This window comes from Eleutherodactylus coqui, chromosome 4 (genome assembly GCF_035609145.1).
Source record: "Eleutherodactylus coqui strain aEleCoq1 chromosome 4, aEleCoq1.hap1, whole genome shotgun sequence".
NCBI classification, from domain to species: Eukaryota; Metazoa; Chordata; class Amphibia; order Anura; family Eleutherodactylidae; genus Eleutherodactylus; species Eleutherodactylus coqui.
The window spans coordinates 242,469,217-242,494,158 of NC_089840.1; the positions used below are offsets into that span (position 1 = coordinate 242,469,217).

At 41.9% G+C, this 24,942-nt stretch overlaps 1 protein-coding gene across 2 annotated transcripts in view; it reads right to left on the bottom strand.

Moving 5' to 3' along the window:
* LOC136626155 (alpha-2-macroglobulin-like) overlaps positions 1-24,942 on the bottom strand; it is a 305,765-nt gene that overhangs the window by 42,980 nt on the left and 237,843 nt on the right. For both annotated transcript variants that reach the window (XM_066600959.1, XM_066600960.1), the window contains exons 13-21: positions 24,287-24,353; positions 22,719-22,864; positions 15,453-15,602; positions 11,732-11,926; positions 9,373-9,481; positions 7,856-8,015; positions 2,067-2,292; positions 535-661; positions 256-377 (exon numbers count right to left, since the gene is read on the bottom strand). In XM_066600959.1, coding sequence (XP_066457056.1) covers positions 256-377; positions 535-661; positions 2,067-2,292; positions 7,856-8,015; positions 9,373-9,481; positions 11,732-11,926; positions 15,453-15,602; positions 22,719-22,864; positions 24,287-24,353 — 1,302 coding nt within the window. The remainder of the gene's footprint in view (positions 1-255; positions 378-534; positions 662-2,066; positions 2,293-7,855; positions 8,016-9,372; positions 9,482-11,731; positions 11,927-15,452; positions 15,603-22,718; positions 22,865-24,286; positions 24,354-24,942) is intronic.

Below are 24,942 nucleotides of genomic sequence, written 5' to 3' on the forward strand. Positions count from 1 at the left end.
GGCTATCTGAATGGGTGTGAAAACGGGAGAGGCAGCTGCGACCAGGTCGTGGCTGCCTCTCGTTCATGCAATTTTTGGCCATGATGCAGGCAACCGAAAATCGTAGCGCCCATGTGAATAAAGCCTCAAGGCTATAAAAATAGATGCCAAATGAACTTAGCATTGACCACAGGTGAAGGAAAACCTAGCTTTCATGGATAATAGAGGTAGAATTATTTTAAAGCCATTTTTTGGAATCCAATTTTGCAGCCTCACCTGTACAAGTAACGTCTTTATAATGGTGTCGGTTCTGCCTTGCTTAGGAACAACAGGTATTTCATTTTCACAAAATTCTTGTGTGTCCAGAGCCTCTGTCTTCACAGTTATATTTACATCTCCTGGAGAGGGATCGAGATAGCAAATTATGTGGTGATCTATGTTTGGTTCAGTACAAGCAAGAAGAAAAGGTGTTGCAGCCATAGAATGTTCTTTAATACATCTGTAATACACTCATGAGACCTTTTAACAAGTACAGACTCCCAGGCCCCATCATACCTAGTTTGGACGCCTTCAGGTTCCAGTAGAAGATCTTGCTCTCATCTGCACAAATGCAACTGGTATATTGACAGTTAGCACACTGTTGCTCTTCTAACTCATCAGTAGTCTTCAGGGTGGTTTGCACCTGGCAAATAAGGGTTTAATAATGGTAAAAACACTATAAATGGTCTAACCAAATAAATCAGCATTTACTACACATGTAAAATCTATAGACCTGATGTTTTTTAGTTTCAACAGATTTCTTCTTAGGCAGGTTGGGACTGGACAAGCAAAATACACTCTAATGAGGCAGCCATAATAGGGTAGATAAGGAGCTTTAATAGCTGGGGTTCATCAACCTTCTTTTTAAATATCAACATTTTTCAGAAGGACCTCATAATATGTTAAGGTGGCCAAAAAACAAGCCAATTATTGGTCCAATACGAAGGACAGGAAGTGCTTTTATGAAAGTTAGAATGGCCCAGCAGAGCACCAGAACCATCCTAAATCAGTACATAAAGTTGCTGAGACCTATCACCTTTTTGGAGGTTACGTCACAAATAATATATCATTAAAACTAAACGAAAACTTGTTTCATTCAGTTGGAGCAGAGAGGCACATGCCTCTGTTCCTTCATGTCTGTCTAGATTGTTTAACCCAATGCTGGACCTTCTCCCTTTTTCTGTGCATATGTGGTAGTTTCCACCCAGTGTGGGAGCGACTGCAGAAGAGCTAGTTTCTAGTTAACATTTCTCTAAATGAAAACGTGTTTTATTCAGTTGAAGCAGAACGTTCTTCCTCAGAATTAGCTGAGGAACAGTCTTTGGCATGCCTCACCCTTGCACTTTTAGAGAACTTCATAAATTGTCACATTGTTCAAGCATATACTGCTTCAGGGCTTAGTCACACGGGCGCAAATCCGCCTGTGTTTCTGCACGATTAAGACCGCTGCACTGCAGGTGCGGACAACTCTCCGCACCGCCAGAAGAAAGAACACATGGCTGGCAATGGAGCAGGTTATGCAGAGAGTCGGCTGCACGCTGTGCGGCCGTCTTATCATGCAGAAACACGGGCGGATCGGCGCCCATGGGACTGAGCCCTCAGGTTGCTAAAGACTGAAGCTTTGAGGAGAAATTACTCTCCTCTGAAAACAGAATATGGGAGGATAAGATCAAAAAAGAAGTGTTGGAAAACTTAAGAGAATAATTTTTTTTGACGAGTCCCAAATATCTCAGTCCAACATTGGTTTCATAATATGTAAAGGTGGCCAAGAGACATGCCAAATATGGCCCAATATTATGTAGTTTTATTTATTACTATTGTACTGGCTCACTAGAGGACCAGAACACCCTATGGTGGCCCATAAATCAGGTGCATAAGGTTTTCCTTTTGGGTTAGGACATAAACAATTATAATTAAAAAGAACATTGTTGCATACGGTTAGAGTAGAAGAATTTGGTGAGCCCCAGATACACCAGTCCAACACTCTTTATTGGTCATTACTCATTATACGATAATTAACGCTTGCGCTTTAAGAGAACAGGTTATACCTTTATACATTGCTTCAGGTAGTTAAAGACTGAAGCTTTAAGAGTAAATGACTCTCCTCTGACAACAGAATATGGGAGGGTAAGGTCCACAAAGAAGGGCTGAAAAACTTTAAGTGATGATGAAGGAGAAAGGCCAAATCCACTGGGTCCCATACATATGGCTCCTGCATTCCAGTCAGTGATGGTATCCGGAGCCTTATGATGGATTTCACTTCTGCCTGATTCTCTGGATAGAAAAAAAAAAGAAATTTGTTTTCAGGTCATATTTTAGCAATTCATTTAAAGGGATTTTCTTATCAGAAGTGGTCAGTAGGGGTCCTCATTAGGCCTTATTTATAAGAGTGTGTCCGAATTTGCTAAGTGAAAAATGAACTGATTTTAATGTGTGTGTATATGTCAGTGTAACATTTGTATGCACTGCGTGTGCAGTGTTTTTGTGTCTGTGTGTGATCCATGTGTCATCCGTTTTGTTTTTTTTTTTGCATACAAAAAAGAAAAACTGGAGAAGGCCCAATGTTTTTTCCAGAATTGCTTACCAATGATCAGTGAAAAATGGAGTGCATATGTATATCCTCCATACACGCTGACTTGAATGAGTGACTGTCTTTCGAGAAGCTGAACCAGAATAGGGCATGCTACAATTTTTTTTATACAGTCCATGGAGTAAAGTACTTGTCTGTATAGGCGCATTGACTGTAATGGGTCAGTGTGTTGTCTGTGTCTGTCCGTTACAAATATGGACGTGGAAATCGCTTGAGTGTGGACAAGTCCCAAAGAAGAGACCCGTGCTGTGCAGAGAAGCATCAGAATTAGCTTTTACACCTTCATTCTTGGAATCAGTGAGGGTTCCAGAAATCAAATCTCCATCAATCTAGAGGATATAAAGCTGTACAGACCAAATACAGAGTTTGCAACATAGTATCCAGACTAGGCAATCCTCTGTGAGCTAAACACATATAATCTCTCCTGCATTGATAGTTTGCTACAGTGTATCAGTGTAGGCAAAATGCATTATCTTTAAATCTACAGTGCATGGTTTACAGAGGGTTGCCTGCTTTTAGAGGAGGGTTCGCCTTGATAACACATTTCCTTTTAATACTCAGCTTAGCTCAGTAATGTCCTGCAGGTACATCATGTAAAGATTGGTACAGTATTTCTCCCCAATATAAATTTAGAAGTGAGGAAAATCTGGCAGAGGTAATGAATCTCAGGGACATGATTGATGGGCTGAACCAAATTTTCACTGGTAAGAAAAAAAAGGAAATTAAGCACTTAGGCCACTTTCAGACGGACTGAGAAAATCATGGGAGATTTGTGTGTTGTAAGACTCACGAATCTCATATGAATATGAACCCTATTCTTTTAAATGGGGTAATATACAAGAGCAATTTTTCCCGCATCGTATCGTGGTGCCAGAAAGAATTGTGGCATGTCCTATGTTTGGGCATTCACTTGGAACTCCTCACCCATTATTTTCAATGGGGCTGGCAAAAGCATCACACAGTGGGCGAGGTACATGTGAGGCCTTGGTCACACAGGCGGTTTTTGCCGCGATTTGCGGATCGCATGACGGATGCGCATCCGCAAATCGCATGACCGGGGCCGAAAAATCGCCCGAAAAATCTGCTCGTAGCCGCGTTTCATTAGAAACGGGCCTGAGCAGTGCAGCGCTGTCCAGCGCATTGAATTCAATGGAGCTGGCAATACAGCCGGCTCCATTGAAAGCAATGGGCAGCGGGCGATCTCAGGATGAATTTTCGGGAAGGGCTTAAAAATATAAGCCCTTCCCTGAAAATCATCCAAAACTGTGTAAAAAATTTAAAAAATATATATACGCACCTTGTCCCGGCAGACGGAGTTCAGCCGCGGCCGGCCGGCAGTTCTCCTGAACTGCTGTGAGTAGTATTCAGCAGCCGGGGATTTAAAATCCCCGCCTGCTGAATGAGCTGCCTCTGATTGGTTACAGCCCTCACCAATCAGAGGCAGCTCTCACTCACCCATTCATGAATGGGTGAGTGAGTGCTGCCTCTGATTGGCACAGCGCAGGGACCAAGCTGTGGCAGAGGAGAATGATTTGTCTAGTATATGTTCTCAATGGGGTCGGCGCTGCTGCCACCGGCCCCATTGAGCGCATATGGAGAAGAACAGGAATCGCAGATAGGTTCGATCTGCGATTTCTGTTCTATAATTAATCTGACAAGCGCATAAAAAGCGCTCATGTGTCCGATACCATTGCAAAGCAATGGTTCTATAAAATCGCCGAACGCATGCGCAAATCGCGCAAAAAAACGCCCGTCTGACCGAGGCCTGAGAGGATTGCGAGGTTTCACTTTGGAAACAATGGAAACACTTGCCAATCCTTTGGTGCAGCTATCAGCCACACCGGAGGATCTCTACTTCCCTGAAAAACACATCACATCTGCAGGGACATCACACATTGGCAAGCGTGATATCAGCCCGAGTTTCACAGCCCGATATCACACTCCCACATGTGAAATTTGTCTTGAAGAAAATGGCAGTTTTGGTTTTTAGTTTTTTGAAAAATGTCTAACTTTTTTGTCAGCATAGCCATATGAGGGCTTGTTTTTTGCAGAATGAGGGCTCAGTCACACAGGCATTTTTGTGTGCATATGTTACCTGCGCTTGCGATCTGCATCTATATAGAACCAATGCTTTTCAATGCCAGCGGTCAGATGCCCAATATTTACCTGCGCACAAAAATGCGCAGCTATAAATATAAGGCAGTGAGTTTAAAATGCAGGTAACTGCAGCATCCGTCTTTTTGTTTTTTTCACCCTGTGCTCAATGGGGCCAGCGGCAGCAGTGCTGACCCTATTGAGAACATATAGTGAAGATTACGATCCTCTGGCACAGCTGTGACAGCTGTGGCACAGGAGCACAATGTTCTCCCATTGAATTCAATGGAGCCGGTGCTACAGCCTTCTGTAGTACTTCTGTCCTGCAATGCCTTATCACTTGTATTAGCGATCACTTGCACTGGCAAAGCAGGATGCCGGTATCTGGCATCCTGTTGCCATGGCAACCCATTGTGCTCTCGACGATTATATCGCGAGAGTCCGATTATGTCACAGAGGGAGCGCGCTCCCTCTGTGAACCCTTTACATGCAACAATCTACATTCTACATAGATTGCGGCAGGGAAGGGGTTAACAGCGGGGTTTGCTCTTCCGATGCAACCCTGCTGTTTCAGGCGGAGGTTGGCTATCAGTCACAGTCAGCTCCCACTGCCGGATAGTGCAGGATCTCTTCTGATCTCACGCTATCTTCAGGGTGTTAACTGTACGTCCTGTTGCACTAAGTACCTCCCTGCAAGGTGTTAAAAAGCTTTTAAACATTTCAGGGAAGGAACTGGAAAAGAACACAATTGCACTATGTGGGGATGTTTAAAGGGTAAATGTATTAAAAATGACATGTTAGCTTTATTCTGTGGGTCAATACAATTACGGCAATACTATTGTATATAGCTTTTTGCTGTAATACTATCTTACAAAATAAATACCTTAAAAAATTACTTTCTTTCGCAATATTCTGACCCCCATGATTTTTTTATTTTTCTGCTGATGGCTGTGTTGACTTGTTTTTTGGTTAAGAGAGATGTAGTTTCTACTGGTACCATTTTGGGGTACGTACGACATTTTGATTGCTTTCTCTTTTGTTTTTTTGGACAAAGAAAGTGCAATTCTGGCATTGTATATTTTTTTCTGATGGCATTCATCATGTGGGATAAATAATGCACTTTTATGAACATGGAGATACCAAATGTTTTTTTTTTCTTTTACTGTAAGACGAGAAAAGCTTAATTTTAATCTATATACATATGACTTATTTTTACCTTTTTTCTTAGTTTCTATAGATGACCTGAACTTGCAATCATTTAATCACTTGCAGAATATACTGCAATACTTCAGTATTGCAGTTTATTGTTCTTTTACTGTGCAGGGCTCTATAGAAATAGATCCATGGTGGGTCTGGGAGCCTTCACAAGTCCCCAGTCTGTCATGGAAACCGTAAGTAACTCTGCAATCCTGTAGTAGGGAGGGGATATTTGAGGGACACAGGGAGCCCCATCCTTATGTCAAGCCAATTAAATGCCACAGTTGGGGCTTAGTCACATGGGCGCATCCCCGATGCGCCCGTGTGACTGAGCCCTTACTGCAGGAAGAAGACGGGCGCACTTCAGGACGGACGTCTCTCTGCAGCGCCGAAGAAAGAACACATGACCGGCAATGAAGCTGGTCACATGTTCTTTCTTCCAGCGCTGCAGAGAGACGTCCATCCTGAAGTGCGCCCGTCTTCTTCCTGCAGCAACACGGGCGCCGATGCGCCTGTGTGACTAAGCCCTTAGTAATAACTGCAGTATGCAAATAGATTCTGCCAATATAACCAGGTTTCATTTGCTTTACAGCCAGCACCTGCTGCATATGGAGCGGGCTTGGGCTCCATACAAATCTACCATACGTGAATGGTGATGGTGCAAGGGACCCAAAGGGAGAACAGTTCAGAGATATCAGAGCGGATACTTGCCCATCATATAACAGGACAAGCCATGTTATACATTACAGCCTCTATTATACCTGAGGAAAACACCTCAGTGGATTGCTCATTCAAGGTAACTTCGCTAATTATATGAAAGAAGTCCACTAAGATTTTTATGTTTATTCTTTGTTTGGTGATGTCACTGTAAAAAGCAATAGATTATGTTAAGTCTGGGAGAAATTTTGCCATCCCGATTAGGAAGTATAGAATATTTCTACAGCTATAAATGGAAAATGTCTTCCTCTATAAGCTACATACAGTGGTATTAGACATTAGGGCTGTTTTCACACGGCGGAGAAAATCGCGCACAATTTGTGCGTTGCGAGATACACAAATCTAACACAAATATGAACCCTATTCTTTTGAATGGGGTCATACATATGAGCGCTCTCTTCCCGCAGTGCATTGCACCGTGATGTGGGGAGCAAATCGCGGCACATCCTATTTAAGCGCGTGCCCTTACATCCCCCATTTTCCTCAATGGGGCCGGCGGCAGCATCGCACCCCATTCTAAGTACATGCAGTGCAATGCGGTGCGAGATTTACCCATTGAAAACAATGGCAGAAACTCTGCAATCCTCCACCGCGGCCGACAGGATCGCTACTTCCCTGTAGTAATGCAAGGCGGTTTTGATATAAAAACACCTCTCATCCACGGGAATAGCTCATGTTGGCGAGCGCGTGTGACGTTAGCCTGAGGGAATATGAGTGCTATGACAAAGTATAACTGTGATGTTGCAGCCATCCAAAGCTTGTTCCTTGGTGAGGGTATGTTAAATTATTGTTGCAAAAATTAATATATCATGTCAGAGGTATAACGGGAAGCTTTCTGGGCCCCGCTGCAAAATCTGTAACAGGGCCCTCAACTATAATGCTTTATTCATAGTACTGGGCTCCCTAAATGGAGAAGAGAAGCCTGATAGGCTCCCTAAGGCTCCTCTGCATTCCCTAAGGCTCCTCTGCATCCCCTATAGTTACGCCCCTGTAATCATGTACATTGACATTTTGGAATACAGTTGAAGTGAATGGAGCAGAGCTACAATTCCATATACAATCTGTGGACAATATTTTTCTAATACTGGATAGCCCCTTTAATGATGGCCAGTGATGACAATAAAGAAAATTACAAGGAAGGTGCAAATTAATGCATGTGTATGTGGTTTACCTGTCCTATGACAGTCTGGTAAATTTCCTAATAGTACATGCTTATGTAGTCTTCAGTACACAACTTACCCAAGAGCAACAAGCTCCCAAATCCAGGTCTCAGGGAAATATGTTCTTACTTTTTCACTTTTCTGTGACTCTGGTAATGGTGAATTTGCCACCTCTGATGCCTCTAATGTTGGGGCGAATCCTACCCTAGGAAATTCAGCAGGTGCAGAAGGGAAACCACCTTACACACGAAGATAAAAAAAAAAAAAAAAAAAAAAGAAAAATTACTAAAACTCACTTCCTATACTACATTCTATTGAACAACATATAGCAAAAGCACTGTAAGGCCGGTTTCACATGGGTGATAAAATCGTGCGAGACTTGTGTGTTGCACAAATCTAGGACAAATATTAACCCCATTCATTTGAAGAGCGATGTGATGCTAGGCGAAAAACACATCGCAGCATGTTCTATCTGGCTGCGATATCGCCCATTGAAAGCAATGCAAGAACTCCGTGATCTTCTATGACAGCTGCAGCAGGGGATTCCTTCATCCCTCCGGGAATCCCTTCAGCCGCGACTAGGTTGAAGGGATTATCTGTGGGGATGAAGGAATCCTGTTCCACTACTGTCACAGAGGATCGTTGAGGCCTCCCATTGCTTTCAGTGGGATGAAGTGATTCCCCGCTGTGATACGATGCTGTTTTAACAAACACACTGCGCATCCATGGGGCTTTCATATGGTGGAACGTGTGTGAATCAAGTGAATATTGCCCTCGTCCATGAGAAACTAGCCTAAAAAGGGTGAAAAATCTTATTTGGGATTGCGGCTTTAAGAAGATAGGGCTGAATCTTCCCCTGGATCCCTGCCCTGCTCAGAGAGCTGATATCACTTTGCTTTCCACTGACCTCTCCCAGCTTCCATCCAGATGGTAGCTGGGCAAAAACTGCACACAGCTGAACCTAGGGCCAACTGTAGGAGTGTGCAACCTTTCTGGTCACTTTCAGGCTGGGTTCACACGGAGCAGAATTGCTGCAGAATTTCTGTGCAGACTTTCCAAATGAAAATTCTGCATGCATTTTTAAACCCGAGACTAAGCAGCAAAGTGGATGAGATTTGCAAAAAAATCTCATTGACACGCTGCCAATAATTCGCTGCAGACAAGCCATGCGGAAACTGACATGCGGCGCAGAATTCAAATCAGTGACATGTCAATTGTATTGCCGTTCAGACAGAAACCCTGAACAGAGGCTAAACACAACATCCCAATATGTACTGCGGAGATAGCTACATAAATGAATTTAAAGAATCACCGGACTGGCCCTTTAAAAATATAATTTGTACTATGTAAAGTGATACATTGTAACAAACTGCATGTGCGAGCAGGACTAGGCCTGGATGGGTATGCAGCATCTAATAAAGGCAAGAGTGGCGCCTTTCACCGCCAGCAAATGGAAATTTTGGAAATGATGATTAAGTATATTAGATTTACAGACTGATCAGTCAAAATAAATATATGGTACCGACAACAAAAGTGGTTTCTTATCTCGTTATATTCTGTAGACTTTATATAAAATGATTACAATAAGTAACTTACCAGATTGACTCATACCCCCTGCAATTCCGAAAGTCATTGGACGTAATAATTCTGAACATATCAGAGGCTTCTTAATATTTGTATTTGTTACTATTTTTAAACGCAGGGCCTATGAGGAAATGCAGTGTTACATTTGCAGATACATTTGCATGTTTTTTCGCTGTACATGTGTATAGTGCCGGTATAAGTAAAGATGCTACTGTCACCTTTTATAAGGGATGTCATCGTTCAGAACCGTTCAGATTCGTCTGGGAGTCTGAAGATAATTCCCCTTGTAAACGAATGCAGCAACTGAACGAAGATCATTCAGTCATTCAGTTTTCGCATGCAGAAAACTGAACAACGTGTCATTCAGTGTAAACAGCACTTTTGAATGAATAGATACTGTGAATGGAAGCAAGCGAGACAACGCTCAGAGACCACTTCACCTCCATTCCGGCAGCACTGTAAGCAATATTCGCTCCTATGTAACAGCACTAGAGTAAGCATCACTGGGATGAGTTCTCGGCCATTGTTTGATCAACAATAGAGTTGAGCGAACATACTCTTCCAAGCTTGATGTATGTAATTATGTCTATCTATGTGCCCCATGACATCATGTAAGACCTCTGGGGGACATTCACATGTTTTTTTGGTTTTTTTATTTGATATTTTTCCACTGTAGCTGGGGCATCCATAGGAGCCCCAGTTATGGGGGAAAACAACCCCTGTAGTGAGATTAGTCACTGGCAGAGCTAGTACGACCCTGCAGCTCTGCTATAGCAGGGAATCCCGGCGGTCACATGACCCCCGCCTCCCACAGTGGACGTTACACTTCCACTTTCGAGTACACAGTGCTCATTGAGCACTGTGTACTCAGGGAAATAAGAAGCAGAAATGGTTAAAAGCCCCTTCTGCCTTCTCCTCCGGGTTATCAGCTGTCACTAACAGCTGATAACCCCTGACAACCTCGTCCTGCCTCTGATTGATTGCAGAGCCAGGAGGCCTAAATCCTCGCCGTAATTTTACTATTGGTGGAGCTTTAAGCCCCGGACCAGGCGCCGTGTATTTACTATGCCTTGTCCTTAATGGGTTAAGGGCTCCCACACACTTGTGTTTGCGTCTTTTGTTAACGTGATTGTCAATGCGACTTTCTAATGTTAAAAACACAACGCAACGCAGTGCAACTTGTGTTTTTGTGGTGTGTTGCGTTTTTAACATTAGAAAGTCCCATTGACAATTGCGTTAACAAAAAACGCAAACGCACGTGTGTGGGAGCCCTAATAGTGTCTTCAATGCTGAGAAATTCAGGCAGATACTTATCCATCATGCAATACTATCAGGGAGGGGTCTAATTGGTTCCAAATTTATTCTTTAGCAGGACAATAACCCCAAAAATCCAGGCAAGGTTTTTAACTATCTTCAGCGCAAAGAAGAACAAGGAGTCCTGAAAGTGATTATATGGCCCCACAGAGCCCTGATCTTTTCATCATCCAGTTTGTCTAGAGTTAAAGGAGGAGACAGAAGGATTTAAGCAAGTCTGCATCCACAGAAGATCTGTGGTTAATTTTCCAAAATGTTTGGAACAACCTCCCTGCTGAGTTCCTTCAAAAACTGTGTATAAGTTTGCCTAGAAGAACTGATGCTGTTTTGAAGGCAAAAGGTGGTCACACCAAGTATTGATTTGATTTTGATTTCTTTTTTGTTCATTCACTTGGCATTTTATTAATTGACAAAAATAATCTATTAATGCTTTAATTTTGGAAAGCATTATTTCCACACCTGCCTGAAACTTTTGCACAGTATTGTACATAGATAGGGTTATGTATGCAGCTCCCCTGCTACTCCCTTTTCTCTGGGAATGGGGTTGTGCTTTGACAATTAACTCCCAATTATTTTATCTGCCATAAAGTCCCTGCTGCACCGTCTATACAGGAAGGAAGTGGGTGTCTCCAATATGGCACTTAAATAAGAAATAAATATCTATTACATTTAAAGAATTAAAAGCACAAATATGTAGATTCATAATTATTTCACTGCCCCCCTCCCCCCAAAAAAAACAACTGTCTTTTTTGCACATAGCAACCAATTACAGCACAGCTTTAATGTTTGCCTTCTGCTCTTAACCCTTTCCAATCCACTGTCTGACGTCTGAAGACATTCTGATTGAAGGCTGTACACAGCTCCGATGTCTGAAGACGTCCGGCAGGGTTAAATGAAAGCTGTGCCGTGATTGATTACTTTGGGCAACAAATACATAGATAGTTTCATAAATCTTCCTTATTACTCTTCTTCTATGGGGAAGTTTAATACAGTCAGCCTGCCAAACAGTGTATATTGACACTTCAGGTAATTTTGTGTTAGTTCCATTACGTTTTACCTTGAACAATCTGTATACATCCACAGACTCATCCATAGGGAACCAAGGCCCTATCATGCTTCTTCTTGTCCTTGAGCCAGGGAGACCAGCGATAAATTGAACGTCGAAAAAAGGTCTATATGGACATGTATCCTCATGTTCGTCAACACGATAATCATACCATTCAAAATCAAAGTAGGGGAAGAGGTCAAAAACCTTGTAAAAATTGTGAGGACAATGTAAGAAGTTGGAACATTACCAGCATCCTGAATAGGAACATACTGCGTAAAATATTTATCTCTTTACACATTACTGTCTACTATCTAATGTGTCCTATCAAAGCATAAACATACAATTGGAGGGTATACCTTAACATATCCATATCATGCTGTTTCTTCTTATAAAATTATTCCTAATTTTATAGTACCACTTTAAATTAAAGGCGATTAGAGGGGATTATAATAAAATAAAATAAAAAAACAAACAAACAAATCATTGAATGGCCCCACCACCCATCCTACACTGGAGTCCTGATCCTCTCCGCTCAGATCCCAGAAGTAGCTCTGGCAGTCACATGCTATTAATTGTGCATGTGACCTCTCTGCCAATCACAGGTTTTAGTAGTGATTCTGTGATGAACTGCATGTGACCACTGAAGCCAGTGATGAGCAATGAATGTCATGTGACTGACCAACTATTTCCAAGTTCAGAGTGGTAGGGATTAGGGCTCCTTCACTAAACGTGGAAGACATTCAGGGAGGGGAGTATGCTATATTTTTATTTTAATATATTCCCGACCCTTTTTTTAACATCTACAAACACCTTTAATTGCTTATGCTGAAATCACACTAACTATACAAAGTATAATGACTGCATTATAAATTTACTATAAGATTTTGGCTTATTAGATGTTACAGACGTAGCCAAGCTTACCTTGACTACAATAATAACTTTCTTATCCAAAGCCATTTAAATCTATTAATATCTTAGCACAATAAAAGTAATTGAAAATCTATTGAAAAGACAAACTGTAGCACAAAAATAAATCTTAATGCAAGAGTTAAATTAAGCTTGGATACATCTGTGCTTTGATACCCCAAACTGCACTTGCTCACAAAAATGATTCTCATTGTTTCATTGTCCTTTAATGATGAAATCTATTACCATGAAAAAGAGTAGCTCACACGTTAGACTGATATATTACATCTCCCAATGGTAGGGATTTGCTGAAGGGTCCCTCATATGTTTACTACCATGTCACCTATTTATGCTACCCTTAGTGGGTAGTAAATTCCAGGGACAAGGCCGCTTTCCTATTAGCTCAAATGGTATAAAAAATATTGTCCATTTGGCTAATAGGAGCGATGACAATTCTCCCACCTTCTTCTGCCCCTTGTAGAGGTAGTTGACAATTATTGGGGAAATGAGGATGGGCCTTCCCTCATGAACCTTCTGTATTTCTTGATTGCTCCTATTAGCCAAATAACAGTTGTACTGGGATCAGGATAGCGCTCCTTCAGTGATAAATGGAATTCAGGTGATGAATAATATAAAGTGTGGGACTTACCCGGCACTAAGTGAGGATCCCAGTCCGTGGGATAACTCACTAGTACCTCCAAATCCTGGATAGCCTATATGGTGGGTTGTCCTTCCTCCCAATCCTGGATGGAGAGCTGCTTGGATATCTGGGGTCCCTAATCATAGGGAACCCAGTGTAGAGAAGAATCGAAAATGTCAGAAAAAAGGTATCCAAAAAAAACGCTTCACGGGATGAAGGCAAAAAACCACCGGATAGATGAAATTTTATATTATTTATTGCAACGCGTTTCAGCCCGTTAAAGGGGCCTTTTTGAAGCATCATGCTTAGCAGTTTTTGATGCTTGAAAAAGGCCCCTTTAACGGGCTGAAATGCGTTGCAATAAATAATATAAAATTTCATCTATCCGGTGGTTTTTTGCCTTCATCCCGTGAAGCGCTTTTTTTGGATACCTTTTTTCTGACATTTTCGATCCTATTAGCCAAATGGCACGATATTTTGAGGGGAAAAGTTTGAGAGGAAATCTGTCCCTATAATATTCTATCATAGGGGCAGAATATTCAGGTGACAAATCCACTGAAATTTAGGGGGTTATTATATTCTTTGTTCACCTTCTGCAGAATATATATACTGCCTGTCTGAAGTTTTAGAGAACAACTGAATTTTTCCAGCTACTTTTTACATGAACACAGTTCAAGTACAGAAGATAACGTAAAATGGTTCAAAAGTAAGTTTAAAGCATAAAAATATTACCAAATGTTAATCTAAATCACAAAAATAGTCTGAATTTATAATTATTTCAGGGAACACATCAAGGATAGCTGCTCTGCAGCATAGAAAGCAAATCATGGTTTGAAATTGGATGTAAACTATTCCTACAGGTGTCTCAACTTTAGTAGATTACTTTCAGACCCTCTGATTCTATATAACCAGAGTTGGAACAGACTACATTACAACACCCTCTACGGCAGGATTTGGACAGTTTTGGTCTTTAGGACAGAGCACATTACTATCATAGTGGCAAGAAAAAAGCAAGTAACCAAAGAAGATAGACAGACAATTATAACCCTTGGAAGTGTGGGTCTGTCCTATAGAGAAAATGCTAAGAAAGCCAAGGTAGCAGTCAGTACAGTTTCCTATACCATGAAAAGGCACTTGGAAACTGGAGGAAATTCTGGCAGAAAGAGATCTGGCAAACTAAAAGCCACTACAAAATCAGATGACATGTTTTTGAGAGTCAACAGCAGAAATGTTTGCTCAGACTAATTCCGTCCCATGTGAAAGGTCCCAAAATAAGACAAGAAGTCGGTGGGCTTCAAAGAATGAAATGGTCTCAAGGCTGAATACAACCCCTAATTTAAAGGGGTAAAATAAGCACTAGGTCCACAGTATAAATTGAAATATTGTGGATCTAAAATCTTCCACAGAGTCAATTTGTGCTGTAGATTTCATACACAGTATGTGGATGAGATTTCTTGAAATTTCATCCACTTGGCTTGTACTGTAATATGTAGTGTATTTTTTACGCACAAAGTGTGATTGTTCTCAGTGAGAGAAACCAAGTAATCTTGTAGATATGGTACCTTTTAATGGCTAACAAAAATAAATGATGTTACAGCAAGCTACAAGGGATATCTTGCTCCCTTTGTCAGGCTAATGAATGATACTAGTTTGGATGGCACATAATTATAACATACAGATGCAGAGGGTAGGGGAACACATTCCTCTTGATTAAAATAAATGTTCACACGCAGAAATTTGAAACTGTTTTGCACTCAAAACGTAAAACAACAGACAAACTGAGCTAAGACATAAGTCATAAATCAGTCCACTGAGCTCAGGACAGTTTTATTATGTGTCTTATCTCTCCTTCAACCTGCACATGGAAGGAGATGCAGCCCCACCTATTGGATGGCAACCTTTTTACAAGTCAAGTTATGAATTATGTGCCATCCAAACTAGCTTCATTCATTTGCCTGACGAAGGGGGCGAGATATTCCCGAAAGCTTGCAGTAACATCATGTATTTTTGTTAGCGATTAAAAGGTATCATATCTACAAGATTACTTAGTTTCTCTCACAGAGAACAATCACACATTGCTCTACTGACTAAGACGGTATTAAAACTTTTTTTTGCACACAATCCACAGTAGGAAAATATGTGTGTATATGCTACTTATGAACATAAAGGTTTGATATCACTCACTTTATCAGCAGTCAGCTCTTTCTCTGGTTTCATCAGTACCACACTCTTATCCACCACCCGCAGACCACAGAGAGACCCAGGAGCAGCCTGGACCTGGAGAGACACATCTGATCCTGGAAGAACCTCATTGGGAGAAAACCCAGCTGATACCTGGAAAAGATACAAGTTAAAAAGTAAATTGAAATAGACATAGAGCCAGTGATGTTCTACTTACTTGATAGTTGTTTAGGACTCTCGTACTTAGAGTCCTTGTCCTGGCACCCTATTTTCCTGTTCTATACTGCAGAGTGGAATGGTTGGGTAGACACTAATAAGTAATTTTACCAGTCTATAACTGCCTGCTTAATAGGAAGGACTTCTGTAAGGCACCAGCATGATGAAGGGGACTTCCTACTTATGGCCCACGGAGGAATTGTAAAGACTTAACACCCGTTATTATGATTTCCATGGCCATTGTTCCAAAAACGTTAAGCCACTAGTGCAGTTCCATTATAATAATATGACTTTAGTTGCTTTGGGTGTCATACTTTAGCTTTGGCAATGAAACAGTCATGTCTGATACTGCATCTCTTGCAGTCAACTGCGCATTTCAATGTAAGATGCAGCTAAATGTAATGTGACAGTGCACCTTTAGCCAGATATGTAGAGTAATAATTGCTACCGTGCCACTGTATTCTAAATTTATAGCTGCATTTCCAGAGAGGCCTTCTAATATATCTTTATTTCATTGCCAAAAATGTTCTTAAAGGGGTTGTCCCGCGCCGAAACGGGTTTTTTTTTTTTTCAACCCCCCCCCCGTTCGGCGCGAGACAACCCCGATGCAGGGACGTACAGACAGCTTACCGGAGCGCTTACCTTGATCCCCGCGCTCCGGTGACTTCTATACTTACCTGTGAAGATGGCCGCCGGGAACCTCTTGCTTCGTGGACCGCAGCTCTTCTGTGCGGTCCACTGCCGATTCCAGCCTCCTGATTGGCTGGAATCGGCACGTGACGGGGCGGAGCTACACGGAGCCGCTCTCTGGCACGAGCGGCTCCATAGAAGACTACAGAAGACCCGGACTGCGCAAGCGCGGCTAATTTGGCCATCGGAGGGCGAAAATTAGTCGGGCTCCATGGGAACGAGGACGCTAACAACGGAGCAGGTAAGTAAAAAACTTTTTATAACTTCTGTATGGCTCATAATTAATGCACAATGTATATTACAAAGTGCATTATTATGGCCATACAGAAGTGTATAGACCCACTTGCTGCCTCGGGACAACCCCTTTAATGGAATTTTAATATTCAATGGCTTTGTCCAAACCAAAACAATTTTTAATTGTTGCATTGTGTTTTAATTTAAAGAATATTGAAGAAACTTTGCAAATTATGTTGTTTTCAAAATATACTACCATATTGTGTGTACAAAAGATCTATGTGTCTCTGTGGGTAAAGCTATAAACAACCCTTTGCATAGTCTGATCCTCAGGTATTCCTTACTCCATTCCATCTGTCCCCTGCTTCTTACTGTAGTACCCCAGAGTTGGGGTCCCATAGCACTTAGCTAGCTGCCTCATGTGGAGTGTATATATGTGTATATGTACATCTGTGTATTGGTGTTTTGCTATATGTACTGGTCTTGTCTGGGTCACAGTGAGGTCATGTTTAGTGCCTTCTCAAACTAATCTTGCATGACACTGCAGAACTCAATCTAACTCACTCTAGCTAGCCCTGGAATTGGGTAGAGAGATTTCCCTCTAGCTCAGGATTGGTTAGTGGTGGGATATACAAGTTAGAACTTGGGTGGGGTTAGAGAATTCTGAGTCTGGTCTAGCATGGAGCTTAATTGAGTCGATCTGAAGGCTGGACCCTGAAGGCTAGCTAGAGAGGAGGTGTAGTCATGAATTCAGCCAGAGGGTAGAGCTAAAGAAGTGTGGATCTTCTTAATCCTTGCGTAAGAAGAAATCTAAGCCAAGGCAGACCACGCAAAAACTAGAAGGGAAGCGCCCATTTTAACTGTGAGTTTATCTTGTCCCTGCAAAGTCAGAAGTCCACAGGAGAGCCTGCATTGTTCCCTCCATTCCTCCACAAATAGCCTCCTCATACAGCAAGCACTAAACCTAGTATGGCAACCTCATTCCTAGAGAGAGAGAGTCAGTCAAGGAAGCACTGAATGTTATTTTGAATGCATGAAAAGCTATTGGAGTGTATATTGCCTACTAAACTGCTAAGTGTGAACGTTGTCTTTAACCTGAAAGAATTCAGTAAACTGTTTGCCTTTTAGTTTACTACAATGTATATGGCCTGGTCTCTTTATTTTGCCACCTCAAGAGCACTATCACCCAAAGGCACTGGTGTCACATTAGACATTACATGGGCCGCTATTTGTTATAGCTCAAAACCCTATTGCAATCCACCAGCTGCACAAGTCACCATCTTAGGCAAAGTAGCCACCACCACAACCAGGCCAAAGTTAACGTATCCACTCGAGCTACTCTGGCCAACTCCTACTCCAATCTTTGGACAGCAGACGCATAGCTGAATGGAAGGGAAGAATACATCAATGCAGGATCAGACTACATGCAGAATCTTTTAATACTCTGTAGCCTTGGGAACACAAGGGTCTGCATACAAGGTATACACTCAAAACGGTAGATCAACACTATTTGCAAAATTGTCTATATATGAGAAGCATATATAAGTGAGAAGCACTGTTACATCAGCCGAAACGTCGCTCTGCCATTTTTACCCTGGATGTCTCAAAAAATATAAGTATTTTTTACTCTTAAAGGGGTTCTGACACGAATAATGTTTTTATGCTTTAGCAGCCATTGTTCCCTGGTCTGCCTAATGGACCCAGGGAACCCATGGGTTAATGGCTGCTAAAGCATAAAAATCGTATACTTACCTTGTCTCCTGTTGTTGTTGACATCGGGGGGTCATCTCCCGGCAGCATATTAGCACTTTCTGCTTAGGTTAAGCAGCCTGACTAGAGCCACCTGATTGGTGCACGCTGTGCAGTCACGTGGTGCCGAAGAGCCAATCAGGTGGCTCTAATCAGCAGCGCTGCTTAACCTAAGCAGAAAGTGCTAGTATGCCTCCCGGCAGGCAGTCTTCTTCCTCCAGCATCCGCGCCGCTCCGGGATCGCGCGCATGCGCAGTGGAGAGGTGCCCTCTGACAGGAGTCAGGACGGGCCGCGTCTCCACTGCGCATGCTCAGCACTCCGGAGTTCAGCCAGGACGGACGGGCCGCCCACAGCAAGCACTGCTTGTGACGTGCTTGCTGTGGCGGTCCGTCCGTTGACCTCGGAAGTGCCTGACGGATGGACCAGAGCAGGAAGCGGTCTTTTTGACCGCTCCTGCTCTGCTTTAAAGGCACAAAAGAAGATGCCGGCTGGAGGGGAGATGCCTGGCGATCGGGCCAGGCCAGGCAAGGTGAGTACAATTTTTTTTTTTTCATGTCAGAACCCCTTTAAGGACGATGCTCTGAAAACCTATTGCCTTTTTTTTGCTGTGTTGCTTCTCACTTATATATGGACTGTATTGTTTGAGCCTATTGAAGTCTGGACTCTAGCAAAGTGTGCACTGCTATATATTTTTCACACCCCCACTGAAAGTGGTGTTTATTCAGGAGTGCTGCTGTTTTTTCAATTTATTTTATTTGCAAAATTGGACATACCCTTTACATAACGAAGTTGTCTCATATAAAGAGAAATAATAACATTCATTGCGGAGCAACTTTTAGACGGTTCCATTTATTGATGGATCTAGTGACCTACTGAACTAATTAATTTTTTGTGACAAAAATTAGCTTAAGGCCTTAGTCAGACGGGCATTTTTTCGCGCAATTTGCGCATGCGCATGCGTCCGGCGATTTTTTAAAACCATTGCTTTGCAATGGTATCGGACACATGAGCGCTTTTTATGCGCTCATCCGATAAATTATAGAACAGAAATCGCAGATTGCACCTATCTGCGATCTGTGATTCCTGTTTTCTTCTCTATATGCGCTCAATGGGGCCGGCGGCAGCAGCGCCAACCCCATTGAGAACATATAGAAGACAAATCATTCTTCTCTGCCACAGCTGTAACAGCTGTGGCAGAGAAGAACGATGTTTGCCCATTGAATTCAATGGAGCCGGCAATACAGCCGGCTCTATTGAAAGCAATGGGCTGCCGGCAATCGCGGGATGAATTGTCGGGAAGGGCTTAAATATATAAGCCCTTCCCTGCAATTCATCCAGAAATGTGTAAAAAAAAAATATTATATATATATATATACATATATATATATATACACTCACCTTGTCCCAGCAGACGGAGTTCAGCGCGGCCGGCCTGCAGTGGGATGGAGTGGGTGTGAGCTGCCTCTGATTGGCTGATTGTATTGCCGGCTCCATTGAATTCAATGCGCTGGACAGCTCCGGCCCGTTTCTAATGAAACGCGGCTAGGAGCAGATTTTTTTTTGACCCCGGTCACGTGATTTACGGATGCGCATCCGTCATGCGATCCGCAAATCGTGTGAAAAAACGCCGTGTGACTAAAGCCTTAGAGGGATTGTGTATCCTGAAAAGACCTGTGCCCTCACTAATTCCTCAAGCATTGATCAAAGGAGTTATCTCTTAAAGGCAATTTCTGTCCGTATGCCATATGCCCCTCAGCACCGAAAAAAGGAAAACCACTTTATAACAGAGGCTCCTGCTCTAATAGACTTGAGCCATCTAGGTAGGGGGGTTTCACAGAGGCAGGAATAGTCCAAATCACTAGAATCTATTCACTACTTTAGACTCTAAAACATAACTTTTAACATTATAGTCCAAAATTTTTTTTTACAAAAACTCACAAACAAGCAAACAAACATCTCATACTGATGAGCTATTAAATTCTTAGAATACTTCTCAGTTATATAGTGGGTGATAAAGTCAAGGATACCACTAGTCTACCACCAAGGCTGTTGGTATGCTGCTCCACCATTTTCTTTCTTTTTTTGATTTCTTTTCTCTTATCATTACTGCTGAGCTATTTGCAATTAAGAGGCAACTATAGGGAATAAGAAATTAGAAGTATCAGACAATCAAATAGAAAGTAGTTATTTGAAAGAAAGACAGTATTAGAAATTGAAGGGTGGAAAACATTTGGGTGTAGCAGTTTCCACTATCATAATCGGAAACTTAGCTGTGGGCAGACAGTGATTGCTTCCAGAGATATAGGCATCTAAACTAGCATCCAAGAGAACACTGGGCAAAAGTCACTGGAGCATTATAGTAAAAAGAAGGGATCCTAGTAGATTATTGAGGGTAACAATAAGATACGCTATTTACTCCACAACGTAATTCTTGCTATTATTTATCTTAGCAAGAATAAGATAATACCATGTCCCCTTATTATTTGGTGGATATATGGTGTAATATCGACTATTCCACCCTCACCATTAAATCTGTATGTGAGCTTTTCTAAACCAATTATTGTATTGCTAATATGCAATTGGTTTTGGAAAGTCACCAATAGATATTATATTGAAGTATATCGGGGTCCCTGAAGAGCTCCTTGTTGAGCAAAACATGTCGGACCAGGACCTATTTACTGCCAAGAGTACTATTTTCTCCTCTTCATCTTTTGGGAAGTGATCTGATTTACGCCTCCTGTAGCCTCAGGGGGGTGGTTATATATAAAAAAACAATTATTTTTGGTACAGAGACACCAAACACAACCATATACTTAGATCCTGACTTTATCACCCACTATATAAGTGAGAAGTATTCTAAGAATTTATTATCTCATCATTATGAGATGTTTGTTTGTGAGTTTTTGTAAAATAAAAGTTTTAACAAAAATATTAAAAGTTATGTTTTAGAGTCCAAAGCAGTGAATTCAGCCATCTGGGTATTATTATTTACAGCTATTCATTTGAATGGCTGCAATGTAATATTAATGTTACGTGTGCTGCTGAGACATGTTGTACTACTGTGCTTCCAGCAGCACAGCTCTCTCAGGGTTAATTGATTGAGCTGGCTGGGTGTGGTAATTCCTGCTAGCCAATCTCCTGGGTCTGTGCTCACATATAAACCCAGCTCCTGGTCAGTCTCTCTCTGGTGTTCAGGGTTAGCAGTCATGAATCCTTGTCTGTTGTAGCTTGCTGTGTGATCTGTGTCTTGCTTGTTCATGTCCGTTTGATCATTTAAATTCTGTAAGTTTTGTGTGACCTGCTATCTGTGTCCTGTCCTGTTGCAGCGTGCTGTGTGAACTGTGTCCAGTTCTGCTGGACTCCTGGTTAGTGTAGGGACTAGCAGTATAACCAGGAGCCATGAAGTGGCCTGCTAGCTTTCATGTTTTGTACAAAATGTCAATTAATACCTGGTATTTATATTCAGCTTATCTGTTACTAGTGGTTGCATTTTTGCTGCTGTATGCTGTGTATTCTGGCTCTGTGTGTCCTGTTGTTGAGTCTCTGTCATGTAAATGCGTCCTGTTCTTGTGCGTGGCTCCTAGGATCAGCTAGGGCCCAGATCCGAAGACCGCTGGACTGCTCTTATTGGGGCAATGTCCCTACTCAGGTAGGGCCATGCCAACCTCCCGGAAGCACAGGGCCAGTTGATTGGCTAGCAGGAAGTACTACACCCAACCAGCTCAATCAATTAACCCTGAGAGAGCTGTGCTGCTGGAAGCACAGTAGTACAACATGTCTCAGCAGCACACATAATTAAATTTTCAGCGGCACATTTAAAGTGACCCTCCAATTTTGGGTTAGAATTCTGTCTTGAGTCTGGAGAGGAAGGGGAGTGTAGTACCTGCCAATGTTCTTCTTTGCCATCCCCTCAATCTTACAGTTCCAGATCTTGTTTTTGGCCATCCAAGAACGCAGATGCAATCTTGAGACTATCTAATCCACATGATGCATTGCTAGTGTTTGACTATTCATGCACAATATCCACTCTCTGACTGGCCAAAGCTGTTCATATGACCAGCACTGGTCAGTCAGAGAACAGTGCACAGTGTGCATTAGGTAGTTACAAAATTGCTGCAGCCATCATAAATGGTTGAAAACAGCAGCAAAGATGGCAGACCAAAGAAGCAGCAGAGAAGAACAACTGCAGATAATAATACACCCCCTTCTATACTGGGGTAGAACTTTGTCTGAAAACTGAAGGGTTGCTTTAAGAATTATCATTCTAAGACACAAGCAACTGTCGCATTTTACTGTGCATAAAGTCAATCATATACTGTGATCAATGATAAAATATTTACTATAATTTTGCTAAAATTTTGAAACTGAAAACAACTTACTTTATTCTTGAAACAATTAAGTATGTTGAATTTTGCAGAATCTGCTACCATTTCTCCATTAGGTAAGAAGATGTACACCAGGGCATGAAGAATCTTGGAAGTACCTTTACTTAAAGGGAGGTTCAGAGTGACTTTTCCATGGATATCTGTGATAGAATAAAACATTATTGGCTAACAGAAAATAATTAACTAAACGAATCCCAATTAACCTTATGCTTCCATGAATGCAGAGCGTTGGGCATATTGTACTGTACTTCATTTGGTGGGCATACTCAGTTGCCAAAATGCAATGCAAACAATTAGCTTAAATGAAACTACGGATCAACCTATCTGCCTGGTCATAAGAAGAATTTTATCCAGCTCACCTGCACTGTATAGATGTGTGGACCTCTATGGTTAAAGGGAATACAGGAAAAGAGGAGGGGGTCCAGCATTCAAATAAAACACAAAGCCATGTTTTATTTGGAAGCTAGACCTCCACCCAGGGGAGTAACTATAGAAGATGCAGGGGATGCGGTTGCACCCAGGCCCAGGAGCCTTAGGGGGCCCATAAGGCCTCTCTGCTCCATATAGGGAGCTCAGTACTATGAGTAAAGCATTATAGTTGGGGGCCCTGTTACAGGTATTGCATTGGGGCCCAGGAGCTTCAAGCTACGCCTCTGCCTCCACCTCTCTATGTCTTAGGTCAGGACTACTTAATGCTCCAATCCCAAACATCTCTTACAAACTGCATAACTTACTACCACATTTTCTCACAGTCTCTAGATAAAATATTGCTATCATTCAGAAGTCTTATTCCATTCCCTTCTAGAAAACGTCTGGAACTTAGACATAGTCAAGCATAAAGTTGCACAATCTGAGGTTATATGGGCCCAATGTCAGGACTCTTTTTCATCACATAAAATCCCTAACCCAAACAGGATATTTCCACTGCTGGCCTTAAGGTTGCGTGACCTCAATAGATATACAGGCTACATCTCTTGTCATTACCGGAGGCGACACTGACCCTGGATATCTTGATACCACACTAGTCAAAACATATGTAAAGGATGCAGCCACAGTCTCTAAGTTATTGATTGGAAAATGATCTTCAGCCAACTGACTATCAGGATTGTTTGAACTCACTACATACATTATTTGGGGACTATATGATATTATATCATAAGGGCAGCAGGTCATTAGAGTGTACAGCGTGGGGCACCAAGCAACCTAAGGCCAGTCCTGCATGTGTCAATGCTGTGTGAATGGACCTTTAGCTAAACACCAGAGAAATAAGATATACAGAAGCAACAGGAAAGGTTAATGACCGTCAAAGTAAGTAGAAGGTATAACTGATGCTGTGTATTATTATAGGGTCATATATTATTCAGATGCAACTAAAATAACTAGTATATACATAAGTATATTTATGTTTTAAGAATAGAATAATGTGAGTTATAAATCTACAAGAACTGTTATTTCTGAATTGTTTGCCGTAGCAAAAAAAAATTCAATAATTTGGAGATGCCGATCTCTGAGGAATTTAATTTCTTAAAAGCAACGGATGTCTTTTTAGGTTCTCACCTTACCTTCATTAGTATTTTCAGTTTTAATTTCCACAGTCCCTGAGTCCCTAATGGAGCCTTTGGAAACCAACTGTAAAAAAAAAATTATAGTCATAGAATGATAGAGATAAGTCAAAGTCAAATAAGTCATTAAAGTGAGAAGTCATAAAAGGTAATTGGCTGCTGTGGATTAGCTTACTGAACTATATATTTTGGCTGCCATGGATAACCTTACTGAACTATATATTTTTCCCTTGCACTAGTTTTGTTAAAGCTTCCCTGTAAATTTTGCAATTGTTCCCCCACTTGCCAAACCACGTTAGTTCCTTCATGGGCTACGCACTGCTGATTTTGAAAGTAAGAGGTGGTCATAATAATGTGCGTCGACTCTACATATATCTACAGTTCCCCTTGATGCTGTAATTTACCACCTTAGGCCTTAGTCACACGGGCGTTTTTTCACGCGATTTGCGCATCGCATGACGGATGCGCATGCGCAAATCGCGTGACCGGCGCCGAAAAATCGGCCCAAAAATCGCCCGAAAATCTGCTCCTAGCCGCGTTTCATTAGAAACGGGCCGGAGCTGTCCAGCGCATTGCATTCAATGGAGACGGCAATACAGCGGCTCCATTGAATGCAAGCGCTGCGGGCGAGTGTGGGATGAATTGTCGGGAAGGGG